Source organism: Etheostoma cragini, chromosome 5 (assembly GCF_013103735.1).
Source record: "Etheostoma cragini isolate CJK2018 chromosome 5, CSU_Ecrag_1.0, whole genome shotgun sequence".
In the NCBI taxonomy this organism is placed as follows: Eukaryota; Metazoa; Chordata; class Actinopteri; order Perciformes; family Percidae; genus Etheostoma; species Etheostoma cragini.
In genome coordinates, this window is record NC_048411.1 from 21,402,784 (window position 1) to 21,420,321 (window position 17,538).

The window sequence follows — 17,538 nt, forward strand, 5'->3', positions numbered from 1 at the left end:
GGCCACCAAACATGACGTTTCACAAGAACACAAGAACACAAGTCCATAGAAGAACACATATTGAGAAACGCCCAATGTGTTGTTGCGTGGGAGGTCGAGCTGTACTGTTACCACGACCCCCAGCTGCCTCTATGGTTTATTCATTTGCATTTGGATTCACAGATAAGAATATGTAATGATTTTATTATAGGTGATAGAAAGTAGTTTTTATAAAATAAAACTTGGGCAGTGGGTATGATTTCTGCAGACTGACATGCATTGACCTTGTTACATGTAAAATTAATTGTTTAAATTCTGTCCAACAGCACACAGTTGCAAAACTCAGAAAATGTATTCATCAGACAGACTGTTATTGAAAATTAATTGAGAAGTAAAGGGATTTTTGTGACATACAAGTCTGAAAATACATTGGCTCAGCTCATTTGTACTTAGGTTCATCTGCAATTTGAGCTGAAGCAAAGATTGACTACACCTTCTGGATGTTAAGCGGCAGTCGTTTTACAGGGCACCTGGTCCTGGACAATTATAGGCAATGATTGAGATTTAGTTTGAAAGCAGTTGCCCCCTAAGTCTGTCTCTCTCTTGCTCTCACATAAAGGCTTGCAAAGCCCATTGACTCCCTCCCCTCCCCAGTTATGTTGGTCTATAACAGCGCTTTCATCTCAGACCTGCAGCAGCCCATCACTGTCCAACACGCGACCAAACCTTGCTTTACAGAGCACAGAGAGAAGAACACTGCAGTGGCAAAAGGCACAACACAGGTAAGAGAAGCTTGTTACAAAGGAATGCTTGCTTAATGCTTACTTCACCAGGCTTTGTGTGATGTCATCAATCCAAACTAGCGGGTAATGATTTAGATAACTTAAAAAATTATACTTTGATGTTGTAATTTTTTGTGTGAGATTTTCATTGCTTTAGAGAAACAACTCTGTTAGTTAAACAGACACTTACAGTCACATTAATTGATAAACCAAATTCAGATACATTCTACATGTACGATTATAATTTTCCTGGCAACAATGTTTGAAGATGATACTGGAACCAGCAGCCAATCACAGTCCAGACTGTGGGTCTCTGTGCAACGAGTCCGCAGCTCTGGGGGGCCAGGGCCCACCGGTGCTGGTCGACGCCTGGCTGGTCCCCACTTTCTTCGGCCTCATCATGCTGGTCGGCCTGGTAGGGAACTCGCTGGTCATCCATGTGGTCACCAAGCACCAGCAGATGAAGACCGTCACCAACTTTTACATAGGTAAGAATTCTGAAGTGAAATAAGACCAACTCTTTTTTGGAAAACTTTCAGTGTGTCCAGTAAAATAAATACGGCAAGTGGGATGCCCCACACAGACGTTAATAAAACAAATTCCTAAGGATATTGTAACTTTCCTAAGAAAAAAAAGAAAACCTAGATGAAAGGACTTTTTCTGCAGGACATAGATGAATCAAACAAAAGCCCCTCTGTGGAGCCTTCTTGTAAACAAACACATTTTGGTTTGATTTACATTCAGTGTTACTCACCAAAATGCATTATGTGTATCTTCAGGGTCTAATTTTTCTTCCTCATAAAACATGAGTATTCTGAATCCAGAATTGTGAAGGTAATTAACAGCAGCACCTTCAGTCACGGACTGATTGCACCAATGTGCAGGTCAGAGAGACAAAGGAAGTCCTACTTACTAGCGACATTGGGGTTTGCACAGAAATAGCTCAGCACTTTAGGTAGTAGTATTTATTTTTTGTATTTACACTTGTTAGGTATCGAAGATATCTTGGAAAATGTGTGATGTTATCTTTGTCTTGAAGCTGCTGTGGTGCTGTACTTTCCTTTAAAGGATTAATAAAGACTGACGACAAGGTACCGGAAGCCAAGTCATTCAGGTCCTATCCCCCGACCAGTGGCCTATCATGACCTTAAACTAATTGAGTCCATGCCTGACCTCAACCAATCGTGCTGCTATGCAGGCCGGGTCTTTTCAAGAAACCAAGTGGGATTCATAATAAGCAGTCTTCTTCCCAGCCTTTACTGGCATATTGCAGCATATCTGGATGTCTATCTGGACCATTGGTAGCCCCCCCCAGCTCAAAATGTAACGTGGCACCCAGAGTATATTTTAATTGACCTACTTTTTACTTTTTTCCTAAGTACATTTTTACACAAGTATTTTACATCTTCAGTTAATTTTTTCAAATGCTCCATACGGCTACTCAAGGTCAAAAACTCCACTGGGAACATTAAAGCTCGCATTCTCTTTCTGTTTTACTTTGGTTGGTAGGTCCAGAGAATACAATGTGCAAGTTCTGTTACATGTTGTATTGGGTTTTTTACCTTTATCAGTACTCATCACAACCAACAACACTGCTGTTCTGTTCATCTACTTCTGTCCCCTTGATCAGTTTAATTTACTTTACTTTACTTTACCAGTTAATCCAATAATTTTGATAACCAAATCAAATGACAGTCACGTTGACAGTGACAGTGTTTATCATGCTCTTGTTGGTCAAAAAAAAAAAGAAACTGTTATCTAAGCCTATTTGGCAACAGAGCCAGTTAAGAGTAGAAAAAACTGTGGAGGCAGTGGGAAATCCCAGGTTTTTGCTCACAGGGATTTCTCTGAAACGTGTTGACTTCATTATTTGAAGCTTTAGCAGCTTTTGACATGAACATCCGACATTGTAACTTTATAGACATGAGGAAAAATATAAAAAGCATTGCAAAACAGATGAAAAGTTCAACAGTGAGAACACAGGTTAGTTGGTGAAAGCCAGACACCTCAGCACCTACAAGGCTATTATTGTTATTAAGAGTTACTTAGAACTTTTTATGTGACGGGGATGGAGGACAGTTAGATCTAACTCTGATTAGATCTGCCAGTTGTTGTTTTTAATTTTTTCTCTTCCTTGTACTTCTGGACACATTCTCATGTGGACTTGGCCATGTACTGCACTTAAGTGCGTGTGACTGTTATGACCCCTTGTAAAGAATATTGTGTAAAAAAATACAGTTACTTATGGCATTTTGCCACGTTGAATGCTTCTCTTCATCCATTTCTCTGTTTAGGAATCACTGTTCTTGTTCTCTTTCAGTAAACCTGGCCACAACAGACATCTTCTTTTTGGTCTGCTGTGTTCCCTTCACTGCCACACTGTACCCACTGCCCAGTTGGATCTTTGGAGAGTTTATGTGCCAACTGGTGAACTACCTTCAGCAAGTGAGATACGCACAAACACACAAACAGGCCTGGAACTGCTGGAGACAATGGTGCTAGTACTATCATGGCATGGTGACCAACAGATCATACTACAATACTTTATTAATAATAAAAAGTCCCATGAGATATTGTAACATTATGAACATTATACTATCTGCAAAATAACTACTATAAGATGTACAGCTAACCAAATAATGTAAAAAATAAACTTAACAAACAAAACACAATACAAACTAAGACAAAGTTTTCTTTGTCCGGTAAACGTATAAAGTGTCAGACAGAAACAACCCATCCTCGTGTTTCAGGTGACGGCTCAGGCAACGTGCATCACTCTGTCAGCTATGAGTGTGGACCGCTGCTACGTGACCGTCTATCCTCTGCAGTCACTGCGACACCGTTCCCCACGCATGGCTCTGGCCATCTCTGTGTCTATCTGGATAGGTATCACACAAACACACACATTTATGACCTTATACACACATTGGCAATGAGACTGTGGAAACAACGTTTTGCCTCTGTTTATCTGTGAATATACCTCCCTTTGATGTTAATTATAACCTGCATTAAATCAAAGTCAGAAAACTCGAACCAGTTCATTTGGCTGACTTAGTTGGTGTGATAAAAAACAATACAAACCATCCCAGTAATTTTCTGAAAGAATGGCTAGAGAGCAATTGGAGATTTTCCAGTTGCTTTTCACATGGTCTGTGTTTTTGTACTTAGGTTTCATCTGGGGAAAACTTACTGTGTAATATCCCGCTCTGAGTCACACAGTCATGTCCTCTGCCCACCCAAGGCTCCTTGCTTCTGTCGATCCCCGTAGCCGTGTACCAGCGTCTGGAGGCAGGATACTGGTTCGGTCCTCAGACGTACTGCAGTGAGATCTTCCCCTCGGCCCGCCTGCAGAGAGCCTTCATCATCTACAGCTTCCTGGCTGTCTACCTGCTGCCCCTTCTTACCATAACCGCCTGCTACGCCTTCATGCTCAAGCGCATGGGGCGACCCAGTGTGAATCCCATCGACAGCAGCTACCATGTAAGAGAAAGATATGGAGTTGCTTATTTTTCGCTTATTAAATCCACTGAGAACAGAATGTGTTTCTGATCATTACAAAGTCTCCCTAACTCCAGCTTCAGGCTCATGCAGAGCGAGCAGCAGCGGTGCGGGCGCGAGTCTCCCGGATGGTGGTGGTGATGGTGGCCCTATTCCTCGTCTGCTGGGGCCCCATCCAGGTTTGCATCCTCCTGCAAGCTTTTGGCCTCCGCAGTTACGTCCTATACAAGGTAACCTACTCTCCCTTGTGTTTGATGCTGTAGGTAGGTAGGTGGTAAGGCAAGGCAAGGCAGCTTTATTTGTATAGCACATTTCAGCAACAGGGCAATTCAAAGTGCTTAAGTAGGACTAGGGGTAGGGATAGGGGGTGTACACAAATAAATATGCATAGATATTCTACAATTTTGCAGTCAATTTCACCCAGCCAAGACAACAGGAACTTGAAATGGTAATATGGGTAAAATACTTTCCGGATATTGAAAAAACCTAGAGTTTTTATTATTCTTTGAGATAAGGTGTGGATCTACAGTCTAAGTTGACCTCTTCCCAGGAATGGCAGTGAGTGACAGGTGTGGTGACAGAAATGGATGCTGTTGCTTTGAAAACTGTGACAGGGATTGATGCCTTACATTTAAATCGGTCTTAATTCTGCTTCCACAGCTGAAGATTTGGGGTCACTGCATGTCTTACTCTAACTCTTCCGTCAACCCGGTGGTTTACGCCTTCATGGGCAACAACTTCAGAAAGGCCTTCAAGCACGCCTTCCCCGCCATATATCTGTGGCGCACGAGGGCGAGAGTCAGGGTGGGAAACATGGACGCAGAGGAGGGGGGAGAGACGGATTGCCAGGCACCCAAGGGAGAAGCAGAGATGCAATTTCTTTCATCTGGGCCCTAAAGGTCATGCTGGGCATTTGGACACTGTGCACTCATTGTTTATTTATAGTTTGTTCTGGAGATGAGAGCAGTCTGCTCTATCTCTCTCTCTCTCTCACTCACACACACACACACACACACACACACACACACACACACACACACACACACACACACTCACACTCACACACACACGAGGAGCAAAACCTGCCATGTGATCTTTTAAAAGGACGAACCAATCAAATCAAGAGACTCTTGTGACCCTCACAAGCTGCAGAAACACAATTATCTATGTCACATTTTTGTCTGTACTGATGCAGTCAGGGTCCTGGATCTCCTGGTTGAATCTTTACAGTTTCTCCAGTTGGTGAAGAAAAGTGTGTAGGACAAGTGTTCTGGGTTAAACACATTTTCCAAACAATACAAATTCTGCATGGTCTGTCCTGTTTTCAAGGATTCACTGTCATCTCCGGTTTCTTTTATTTGTTCTTTTTCCAGTGTGTCCTGTTTTTAGTGTTCGAGTAAAATCAGGTTTCACTGCACTGAATTGTTTATTGTGTGACCGTTAGTGGAGCTTTATCTTTGTACAGAGTGGCTACAGATTCTAGCTATTCTTGTAAAACAATTGTGATTCAACTAAATTCAACATGTGTAGCAACAGAATCAGCTTGAAAAAAGTGGAACAGCATGCACATAGAACCACTCTTAACTGTTTCTAGCAAATTGTTTCCTTATTCTGTTGTCTAATGCTGTCCTGGTCTGTCCTCAGTGGGAGTGGGATAAGATGTAGTCAATTTTCCTCTAAAGCCCCAAAACATGCTTCTTTGCCTGTGAGTCTACATTATGCAGGTAATGTCAATGTCTGCAGTAGGAAGAACACTCTAGAATATACATGGAATAAGACAATTCATGAAAATAAATCTGAGAATAAGTTATTGCACTTTTTGACCATCACTGATCTTCCTATATAGGGAAAATTTGAGCAACTTACATAAACAGTTTCATCTGCTGCAAGGTTTCATCCCTTCACTACAGTTTTTTAATACAGTGACCGAAGTCTTAGTTCAATAAACAGTCAATACTACATTGCTTACTGTGAGATTAATAGTTGACAAGGTTGAGCTGCTTTCCACTAAAATTGTTTGTCTGTGTGACTCGTTCGTGTCTGCCGTATGATCGGTGCGATCAGTGGAGCCATGGACTAGGTAAACCCCGCCCAGGGCGATTTGATTTTGCCCTGTAGCTCATTTCTCATTCTCAAATCTATTGAACTTGGTTTGGTCTGGTGATAGCCAGACTAGTGGAGCCAATCTGTCCAGATCTAAATTGATGTTCACCAATGACATGGCGTATACCAAACTGACATGTCCCAGCCAATGGGGTGGCTGGCTGACAATGTGGGCCTTGTGATGCAGACAACATTTGTATAAAACATTGTAGAGTGCACATGAACAAATAAAACAGTGCAACATGTGACAACTCAAACCTGGATTATCGAGTGAGAAAGCAAACAGGCTACCCATGTGAACACTGAAACAGGTTTTTCTTGTTGTAATCATATAATTTTGGATCGATTTATCTAACCCAGACGGCTGAATCCAAGTAGCTCCAGATAAACTTTGAAACATATGTTTTTACACAGAGCTACTGCTGGTGGGTAGCCTAGGTTATGGTCTCTCTCTTATTGTTGTGTAGCAGCCCAGCTGACACTGTTCATGTCTCAAGTTGAATTCCTCCCTATGTTTAAACTTGGCCAGAAGCCTACACTCTGATCTGTTGATGTGTTTATTATAACAATTAACAAAGTAAAATATAAATTAGATTCGGCTAAAGGCTTGTTACCGTAGCTTACTCTGTTGGTCTTTTACATTTATCTGATAAATGGCATGTAATAAAAAAAACAATCCGTCCTGATAACTAGCTACTAATGTTCAAAATTGCTAATTTATCAAATCAATAATGTTTAGATTAATTAATTCAACCACTAACATTAAAGGCGTTAAAATGTTATTTTAAATCTTCATTTTATAAGCCAAAAATATGTACATTATAAAGCCTATTTAAACTAATGACTAGGACTCTACCTCACATTGTTAGTCGAGAACACGAGTTTACGAGGAGTTCGTGAACGCAACATTTTACACAAGACGCCAGCTAAGCACTTGGCATCCACACAGTCAGTGCAGGAAGCGAGGGGGAAATCGTTCACATCCCTAGCTAAATCAAACGGAGGAAACATCCAACAGGAGATTTTGTTTGCATCATGGAGCAGAAACCAACAATCAACTTTGGCGCTGGACCTGCAAAACTTCCCCAATCCGTAAGTTTTGATCCTCACTTTGCTTGTGACGTATGACAAAAAGCTGCAAAAGATGAGCTGTGTTAAATTGAAAACAGCATAACGTATTCACTGGGAATGAGTCGGTCATAAATCTATGATACCCCCCCCCTCGTTATGACAGAGACTTGCACGCAGTTATTGGACATGATGACTGTTGCTTTCAGTGCTGCTGTCGGCTGAAAACTGCTGTTGCATCAGCCTCATTCATTCATGTGGAAACCTCTTTTGTGCTTCACTGGCAGCTGCAGACGTTGCCTCAAGATGGCAGAAAAATACTTTGCATGGCAGAGAAATAAATCACAGTTATCGAACATATTTTATGGTGAAAAACACGCAGATAAAAGTAATGCTGTATCTAAGGTGCCCCCCTTTGTGTTTTCATTAGTAAAAAGAGCAGTCCTGCTGCTATATACAGCCACATTCTGCTCTAAGTCATTTGTGTGTTTGGTCCTTTGCATAAAACTTATGTTTAAGGTATTTTTGTACTGCTGAGTCTGAGGTTTTGTAGATCCCCAAACACCTATTGAGGATTGACTCTTAGTTGATCAAAACACCTAAAAACATAAATCTGGAAAACTGTACAGGGACACACCTTTAACATAGAATAATAACTAATCCCAGTAATCTGCATTACTGAATACTCTATTTTATATTTACTTTTTATGCTTTTTTTTTCACTAATTAGCAAAGAGAAATTGCGATTGGTTTTTTTTGTACTGCAGTAAACCACAGTTAATATCACAAAATTATAAACAAATCACATTCAAATTTGCATAATATTTTTTGAGAAAGAGCACTGTGGATAAGAGAGGAACAATACAGCTTCATTGTTTTCTGTGGTAAAATGTCGCTATTGGTTACTGGCAAAGAAAAAAACAGTTTGTCTCTGCAGTTTGGGACCCGATTTCCTTTTTACTGCTTTTTTCTGCTCACGCTTCATCTTTTGAACCGTCTTTTGACAGCCCATCCTCAGTTATTATACAGTTTTGAGCTTTTGAGGAAATACTAAATATGTGGTGCTTTACATTGCAGGTGCTGCTTCAAGCACAGAAGGAGTTCCTTAGCTACAATGGCATTGGCATTAGCGTTCTCGGTAAGTAAAACTAGAAAGAAAGAGTTGCATTTAAGTTAATACAAGACAAAACTACTGTTTTTGTTGTTGTTGCTGTAATCATTCCTCCTGTCCTTACTGAACGTTAAGATATCCCTTCACATTGCACTTTAAATGGAAAAGATGGGGGACAAAATCCACAGTCCTCACGGTGTGCGAAAATGTTTATCTGAGGCTATTGTTAGGCTTGAGTTACAATGTTTTTAGTATAACATTACCTCTTTGTTCCCCTGTTTGACTGAAGTGGAGGAATGTTGTACTGAAAAGACTGTAGTCTTGGAAGGTATCCACTTGCAATGTGTCCAGATTCATGATAACTTCAGACATGCAATCAAAGCAGCGTATCAACTCATGAGCGATGATTCCTCACTCACTGCAATCTGTTCTATAGAGGTGTGCCAGTAATTAAATGTAATAATCATCAACAATTGCTAAAGGGTGGGTCAGCGTCAATGACGAAGAGATTACATTCAAATGTTTTTGATTCTGTTCAAACTAGAGATGAGTCACCGATCAGCAGACTTCAACAAAATCCTCAACAAAACAGAGAGTCTCCTGCGAGAGTTGTTGTAAGTGCTGCCTTTGTTGTTTCACATGGCTTCTACTGTATTATGATCCTCTTCCTTTAATCCTCTATACTTTCTCCATAGTGTACTGTAGCATCATTGCAACACTCCAACCTAGGGTGTTTATTTAGATTTTCCTACAATAGACACAATATGTTGGTTATGCACTTTTCGAAAACAAATAGCACCATCATACCCAGGAATTCTGGGGTGACTCTTTTTTTTATTTAAACGTTGCCGTATACCATTGGAAACTTGCATAAAACTTGCACTGCCGCACAGAAAAATATCAGAGTAAAATATGATTTAATGGGATAAGTATGATTGGATTTCATAGCCGGTCTGTCAGCACATGCATGTTAGCAATAGTGGTCCTGAGAAAACCTAGGAATTTCAGTATTAAAATTAATTTAAAATGTCTATCAGTGTTTCCCAGAGCCCAAGATGACGTCATCGAATGTCTTGTTTTGTCCACAACTCAAAGATATCCAGTTAACTGTTGCAGAAGTAAAAAGAAACCAGAAAACTAATCAATTAACCCTAGCAGCTCTAATTAAAATAAATTCTTTCAAGCTAAAATGTAACTAATTTAAAATAAACCCAGGTTGAGTGAGTTTTAGAAATCTGTAATTCAAGAGAAATTGATAATACATTTTATGACGATTTTAACAACAGATTTTAACATACTTGTTAAAAAATCCAGTCAATTTTAATCTGCTTTTGAAATTGTGTAAATAATCTACATAACTTTTGAAAGAAGCTAAGATCCATGTAAGGTCTGTCTGCACTGTGCACAGTGTGTAAAACAATGACCTTTTTCTCCTCACAGAAATATTCCAGACAACTACAAAGTGATGTTCCTACAGGGCGGCGGGTCAGGACAGTTCAGCGCTGTTCCTCTCAACCTGATTGGCCTTAAAGAGGGCATGTGCGCCGATTACCTAGTGACCGGCACATGGTCATCAAAAGCAGCAAAAGAAGCAGAGAAATACGGCAAAGTCAACATTGTCCACCCGAAGCTGGAGAGTTACACGAGTGAGTCTGTGTGCATGTTGTTATTTCAGAGGGTGACATGACAAATTCGGAGTCTACTTACTTTCTTTCTTTCTTTCTTTCTCTTTTTGGTTTAGAGTTCAACTTACTTATCACATCAAAAATAGTTTGCGTCATTGTCATTGTCATTTACGCTGCAGTAGGACAGTCTGCGAAACCTGGCTGTGCACCCAGGCTGTTACATAATAAACAAAAGGCCTGACTACCAATGAAAGACTCTGGTATGCGACAGCCTTTTCCACATGGTTGTGTCTGATTTGGGGATTGTAGTAGAGTTCTTGTTTATCGTAGTGTTCGGACGCAGTATTACCATTTTTTAAAAAACGACAACAAAAAGCTTTACATATTTAAATGTAAAATTAATTTAATTGAACACACATTTATTAAAATATATGTCATTTAACAATATACACTACCGATCAAAAGTTTGGGGTCACTCACAAATTTCCATTGAACTCCATTATAGACAGAATCCCAGCTGAGATCAGTTGCCTTGTTTTTTGTAACCAGGGCAGCAGTTTCCAGATTACATTATGTGCTTACATAATTGCAAAGGGGTTATTTAATGTTTTCTTAGTTAGTTTTTTAAAATAATATCAGATTAGTAAACAAAATGTGCCTTTGGAACATTGGATGAATGGTTGCTAATAATGGGAAATGTAGATATTGCATTAAAGATCAGCCACCCACCCAGATCAGCTGGTATCCTGTCTATAATGGAGTGAAATGGAAATTTGTAAGTGACCCCAAACTTTTGACCGGTAGTGTATGTTGTGCCTTCTGTCCTCAGACAGGCTGACCGTCACCAGAAAGATGAGTCTCATTTTCAACCTGCATTTTTTCTAGAGGAAATACTTGCTGTAGGTTGTGGTCAAAACAGGAAGTGTTGCGTATCTCGGCAACACATACTCCGATTAACACAAATCTCGTCTCAGTTGTTCTCCATTCTCCACTGATGCTCTTTGCAAAGTCTGTTGTCAATTTGCCAGTAGATGGCACTATTCCTCAAAATAATGCAACAATTACTCAAATTAACACAACTTGACTCCACTGAGGTGTTAAATATGAAGCAAATAGGCCACTAGGTAGCACTTTCAAAATCATGAAATATACTAAAATTATTTTTCCAAACTACTCTACTCTCAACCAGTGCCATTCATTGGGCCCGTGGACCTCCAGGTCTGACTAGCATCGCCTCTGCGGGCCCACTGTGGTTAATACCCATTTGGGGGTCCGGTAATCATTGTTATTGTGAACAAGTTAGTATTTTTACAGTTCAGGCTTTCACAGAGACTGCGGCGTGGCTGCAGACTCTTTAGTCTGATTTAAAGTGTTCTGTTGTTGCTCCCTCCAGAAATCCCCGACCCCGGCAGCTGGACCCTGAACCCCTCAGCCTCCTACGTGTACTACTGCTGCAACGAGACAGTCCACGGTGTGGAGTTCAACTTCACACCTGAAACAAACGGGGTGATCCTTGTCGCTGACATGTCCTCCAACTTCCTGTCTCGACCTGTAGATGTATCAAAGGTGAGGACAAGAATGATACTCTTTCTCTTATTTCCCCAAATTCCCATGTAGATTATATAAACTGTCAGGAAAACCTTTATTATCCCTAAACTGTGAATAGAAATGTGCTCCTATTTCAGCACCCATGTATGAATCAAAACAAGACCCAAGGAATACTAATGACAAATAAATATATAAAATATTTTTTAAAGTTATAAGATAATGGAAAATAGTAGAAAGATAAAAAAAAAATAAGAGAAAAATTAAGGAAAAGACAAATGAAGACCTGCTAGTAGCATGCTTGTATTTACAAAGGATAAACCCTCTTGTCTTGGGTAAAAACCCAGCCTTTCCTCTTGTAGATCTCCTATGGCCAAATCTTTGCCCCACAAGTCGATATTGTGGTTATAAATTGAATTTTAACTTTTTTCCTTTCACATTGTGTAGTTTGGTCTGATTTTCGCCGGAGCTCAAAAGAACGTGGGCTGTGCTGGGGTAACTGTGGTCATCGTGCGAGAGGACTTGTTAGGCCATGCTCTGAAAGAGTGTCCCATTGTCCTGGACTACAAGGGGCAGGCTGAAATGAACTCCCTCTACAACACCCCACCGTGTTTCAGGTACAGACAAGCCTCGTTTCTATTGTTGAAAGCTCCCATGTTTCCTACAAATAGAGGATTAAAGATGTATTGTCAGCTAAGTAAGATGCATTTGCAAAATGTACATGTTTCACAACTTTTTTTTAAATGATTTATATGTCTCTCTTTGAAATTACTGGGTGGATTTTCCACCAGACAAGTTTTAAAGGTATGGTTCAGCATTTTGGGAAATGCATTTATTTAAAGGCTAGCTGAGAGTTAGATGAGAAAATCGATACCAGTCGACCATATTTGACAACATATTGAACTTTTTAAAGAGACTTAAAAAAACATTTCAAAATGTAGTATGTAACCTATTATTTCTAACTTAATTTCGTCGGTTCAGCATCTACATAATGGGTCTGGTGCTGGAGTGGATTAAGAACAATGGCGGCAGCGCGGCCATGGAGACGCTCAACAAGCAGAAGTCCTCCATGATTTATGACATCATAAACGCCTCCAATGGTTTCTATGAGTACGTATCACAACACTTTAGCATAAGATGATAAAATAACAAATTCAGTGAAGGTCAAAACTTTCTGGAAATGTTAATCACTGAACCATCAGTCCAGGTCCACAGTCTAGTTCAAGATTTTAAACTTTAATCAACCTGTATCAGCATGGAATTCTAGCATCCGTGGCTGAATGATGGTCTAACTGATGGTTTACAAAAGGTATGAAGAATGAAATACACAAAAATACTGTAGTTTCAAGATTTTAGGAAGTAAAAACAAAAAAAAAACTAATCGCTTTACCTTCATTATTTATCCCAACAGAATTCCTCAAGTGACTTTAGACCACACACTTAAAGGTCCTGTATCATACGGCTCATGATGATACATTACTGTTTATTCTCTAATAATGAGCTACCACTCTTAATATTTTACTTGGCAAAATGTCTGATAGAGTGCTACAGGTTCAGCAAAGCAACAAAGAAAAAATGCAACATTTCCTTGCCGTTTTTACTGTGAAGTTAAGCCTCCTGCTGGTCCCTTTCAAAATAAGAGCTGCCCTCATTAAGGGAACAAAGCCATAAGAAAAGTTGATGTGATGCATACATGTAAAAAACAGCAGCTTACTTGTGTCTAGACTACTAGACCAAACCAAAGATAATTTAGTATACCATGGCTGTAACAATGAAGAAAAACTGATTTAAGTGATGATGCCAAAAATGGGAACTACTTACTACTTACTGCTGTGTCTACCTGTCCAGGTGTCCCGTAGACATAAATTGTAGAAGCCGCATGAATGTACCATTTCGTGTGGGGAAAAAGAAGGGAGATGAAGACTTGGAGAACAACTTTTTGGCAGGCGCATCTAAACGTGGAATGATATCGCTGAAAGGACACAGGTTAGTCAAACAAGCGCCTCCTTCTTTATTGCTATATTTCATGGGTTACTAGAGAAAATACTGGGTCCTGAAGTTTAACACAAGTGATGTTTGGACATGGACCAGCAGTTGGATGCATAATGTATCTCTTTTCTTTTAATGACTCAAACATGTAGACCTCAAACATGACGGTTTGTCTCCCCCTCCAGATCAGTTGGAGGAATTCGTGCATCTCTGTACAACGCTGTAACGCTGGAGGACACTGAAGCCCTGGCCACCTATATGAAAGAATTCTTGAAAGAGCACCAATAAACTCTGGTTTACCTCTTCTTGAGATCCAGGGAATCACAAAGGTGCATCTTTAGACACGTTTTGTAAAATTGTTCATTGTTCCTAATAAGCTTTAACCACTACAATTGCCAGTAATGTCTTAATTACATCTGTTTCATAAAATTACTATTTTAATGAAGGTATTGACTAACAGTGCGTTAATGTACATAATGTAGGTTTTTCTTGTTACATCTTCAAAATATATTTACATTCCAGTAAATCTAACTTGGCAATACTTGCATATTGCAGTGTTATTTCTTCTTTTGATTTTCTTGTTTGAAACCATTATGAACAAATGTCAATGAGTTATAATTGATCACTACTGCGAACAGAGAGGCAGCGTACACAACCAAACTGAGCTGTAACATGCTGTCCTGGTTTCTGTTATGAGGAATGTTGTAAAGAACAGTCACATTACAGATGTTAGAAAATGGACTCTCAATGGACCCTTGGCTGTAGTGGTTATATAAATGAATATACCGTTCAGTTCAATTATATTTATAGTGTAAATCCATAACAAGTTTACTCGAGACACTTTACAGATAGAGTAAGGATAGACCACACTCTATAATTTACAAGGACCCAACAGTTCTAGTATTTCCCTTTCAGAGCAAGCAGCAAGTGCAACAGTTGCGAGGAAAAACTCACTTTTAGAAAGAAATGTCGGACAGACCCAGGCTATTGGTAGGTGGTGTCTGACAGGCCGGTTGGGGTTGAAATGAATAGTGGCAATAACAGTCACAGTAAAAGAGAAATGGAACAGTTAAAGGGTGGTTTACCAAACATGCAAAACATCATGTTTTCCCTTTTGGTGTTTAGCTATGCGGACAGGCCCAGGTTTTTAGACACCAATGCCTGATATTTCTGCCTACACCAAGAAACAGTGGAGAGGGGGATGGAATTTTGTGTGTGGTGCTGACTTTAATGAAATGTAAGGAATCAATAAGCTGAGCTTTGTTGTGGCGTTGCTCTTAACTAATAATATGCACCACAGCTTTGCAAGCACAGTCTTTTCTGTGAGGTTACGCAGTGCGCACCTTCTACTTCACTGCCCACTGACAGCAGAAACAGCTCAGTATGCAGGAGTGAACAGGTCTACATAACATCAGCAGGGCGGCAGGATGGCTTCATGGTGAGGGAGACCGTCCTCCATCTGGATGTCCAGAGGCAAGTTCCCTGCTGCCTTCATCCTGCTGAGGTTGTTCTTCAGCAAGACATTAGAGCTGTATCTGATCCTGACCTTTGACCTCCCTTGAGGAAAAGCAAAACAGGAAAAAAAAGAGAATTTCATTTCAAGGATCACTGGCATTTATCCTTATAATCTGCTAAAATACACTATGTACCGTAGGTTTGGCTCACAATAGCTGGAACATTTACCAACATTTTCTCTCTATTGAGAGGGGTCTTGTGAACTATGGTGAGTGTTTGCTGTTTTGTGTGACTCTCTCCTACTTTGCATCTGAGTGTCATGACCAACCCCAAACCTGCCAAAAGCACTCATATTTTCCATATGGCTATGGTGTTAGAAGACAGGAAGCTGGTAAGTGGGAGCTAACAGTGTAGCTAAACCCTATCCTTCATAGGTGACAATTTTAGCAGGGATGACTACTGCCTGCCGCAGAGTAGATGGTATCCATGTACCTGGACCAGTAAGTTACAGCAAGGCATGAAATCAAGATCATAGAATTATTTTATTTCCATGGACATTATAACAGCAACTCTACCATATTTTCATAATCTTGTCAGAACTTATAATAACAATCTGAGCATGCTAGTGGTAAAAAAAGCCCTTTGAGTGGACTTAAATAGGCTGTGTGTTTACAGCATGGTACTCAGACGTGCAAATGGACATTTGCTCTATATTTGGAAGACCCGTTGGAGGCGTCCAGTTTGTCTCTTTAGACACAATATCATTAAGAAATTGGGTCCAGGTGGAAAAATACCCAAATGACCCTTCAAAAGAAATAAATAAAAGCTTGATTAAAATCAAGATAAACTTTCAAATAAAAGTAACATGTTAGTTAGATAGTGGCTCAACTCCTATCCCACAAGATGTCCAGATATTTTGAGCCTCAGCCAAATATGCGGCTAACAATCTTGAACAAAAATTAAACTAGAAGATGTTTTTGCTGCAAATAACCTCTAGGTGGAAGTGTTCATCAAGTAACGTATGTCGAGGTGATCAAGTCTGATTTACCACATTCAATGAGGCTTAATGGCATGGGATTTTGATCAAATCATGTTGTCAATACTATGGTAACTACACACACCACAAGGTGCTCTTGAGCAAGGCACTAAACTCCCAACTGCTCGGGGCGCCTTTCCATGGGCAGCACCCTCAGTCTGAATTCTCTCCATTTAATGCATGTATTGGTACTGAGCATGTGTGTATAATTCAGGCCTGTGTGTAATGTGTGTAATAACACCAGGGTGAAAACATTGTAATTTCCCCTTGTGATTTATAATGATTCATGATTAATAGTGGATACATTAGATTACATTACATTGTTACACACACACACACACAGTAACCTCTCAAAACGTTTTCATGGTTAGCGTATGATATGTTGCAGCTCACTTTTGTAGAAGCAAGATCCTTTTAATTGATTGAGTTATTATTTCTACAACATGCCTCTTGAAAAAGATGGCGTGTGATCAGGAAGTGTCACCTAACAAACTCTTTTTGAGTCTGAAAAAAACCGAATGGATATTTTCTTACTTTCATTTTGAAATGTAATGAAACACAACGTAAAGTTGATCCAAGAGTTATTATTTTATATAACATCCTGGATGCTTCTTTCCAAAAAGTAATTTTGGCTGTTAGCAAATATCAATACCAAGAGCATAGGAGCACGTCTGAATGCTGGTGTTGACTGTGAATCCCCAGAGCGGGAGATGTTGGACATGCTGCGGTTTGTGTGCTGAAAGGTAGAAAATGTTCTGCCAGGCTCAGGTTTTGCTTTAATTCAGATGAGTTTTCTGTCAGAAAGATAAGAGATGGCCTCGTCATTCTTTACATTCATATTTGCAGCTTTCTAGATTCCATTAGAAGTGTTGATGAAGCTGAAGAACTTGTAGGCCTACATTACATTTAAAAAGATCTGCTGTTGAGGGCAATCAATTAAAAAGTGGTTGCCGTTTTGGAAACAAATCCTTGTTAGAATAAGTTAAGACAGTGGTGAAATAAACTTTTAATTTTAACATTGTGGGAAGAGGGGTATTTGTGGAAGAGATATGAGGAAATAGTGTAGAGCTTTGTGCATTGTATTTTCAATTTTTCCAATGGAGATTTTGATCTTTTCCCTCACTACGACAAGTTATTTCACTCTAAGCTCCTCCTGAATGCAATTTGGATTCCGACAAACTGCCTAACTGCCTCTCAGTAAATTCTCCCAAAATATTGTCAATGACTGTGCTGCAGATACACCTCATAGCAAAAAAAAACAAGTAAAAAATAAGAAGAGGCAAAGGGGCTTTGAAATGTGAGTAGGGTTACAGCAGAGATGGAAGGTTGTGACAGGATTGTGCGGTG

General features: G+C 39.8%; 2 protein-coding genes across 3 annotated transcripts; both read left to right on the forward strand.

Moving 5' to 3' along the window:
- Nucleotides 1–1,029: 1,029 nt before the first annotated feature.
- Nucleotides 1,030–6,087, forward strand: kiss1rb (KISS1 receptor b). Of its 2 annotated transcripts, none has more exons than XM_034870788.1 (6): nucleotides 1,030–1,249; nucleotides 3,082–3,206; nucleotides 3,512–3,647; nucleotides 4,003–4,241; nucleotides 4,337–4,489; nucleotides 4,920–6,087. In XM_034870788.1, the coding sequence occupies exons 1-6, from the start codon at nucleotides 1,030–1,032 to the stop codon at nucleotides 5,154–5,156; spliced, it is 1,110 nt and encodes a 369-aa protein (XP_034726679.1). In that variant the 3' UTR covers nucleotides 5,157–6,087. The 2 variants fall into 2 exon arrangements, with proteins under 2 accessions (XP_034726679.1, XP_034726680.1); XM_034870789.1 differs by lacking the exon at nucleotides 1,030–1,249 and adding an exon at nucleotides 1,902–2,062.
- Nucleotides 6,088–7,215: 1,128 nt separating this feature from the next.
- On the forward strand, nucleotides 7,216–14,247 carry psat1 (phosphoserine aminotransferase 1). The gene is made up of 9 exons (XM_034870790.1): nucleotides 7,216–7,454; nucleotides 8,508–8,568; nucleotides 9,086–9,155; nucleotides 9,982–10,187; nucleotides 11,560–11,732; nucleotides 12,159–12,328; nucleotides 12,693–12,821; nucleotides 13,560–13,697; nucleotides 13,886–14,247. The coding sequence occupies exons 1-9, from the start codon at nucleotides 7,398–7,400 to the stop codon at nucleotides 13,986–13,988; spliced, it is 1,107 nt and encodes a 368-aa protein (XP_034726681.1). The 5' UTR covers nucleotides 7,216–7,397; the 3' UTR covers nucleotides 13,989–14,247.
- Nucleotides 14,248–17,538: the final 3,291 nt, after the last annotated feature.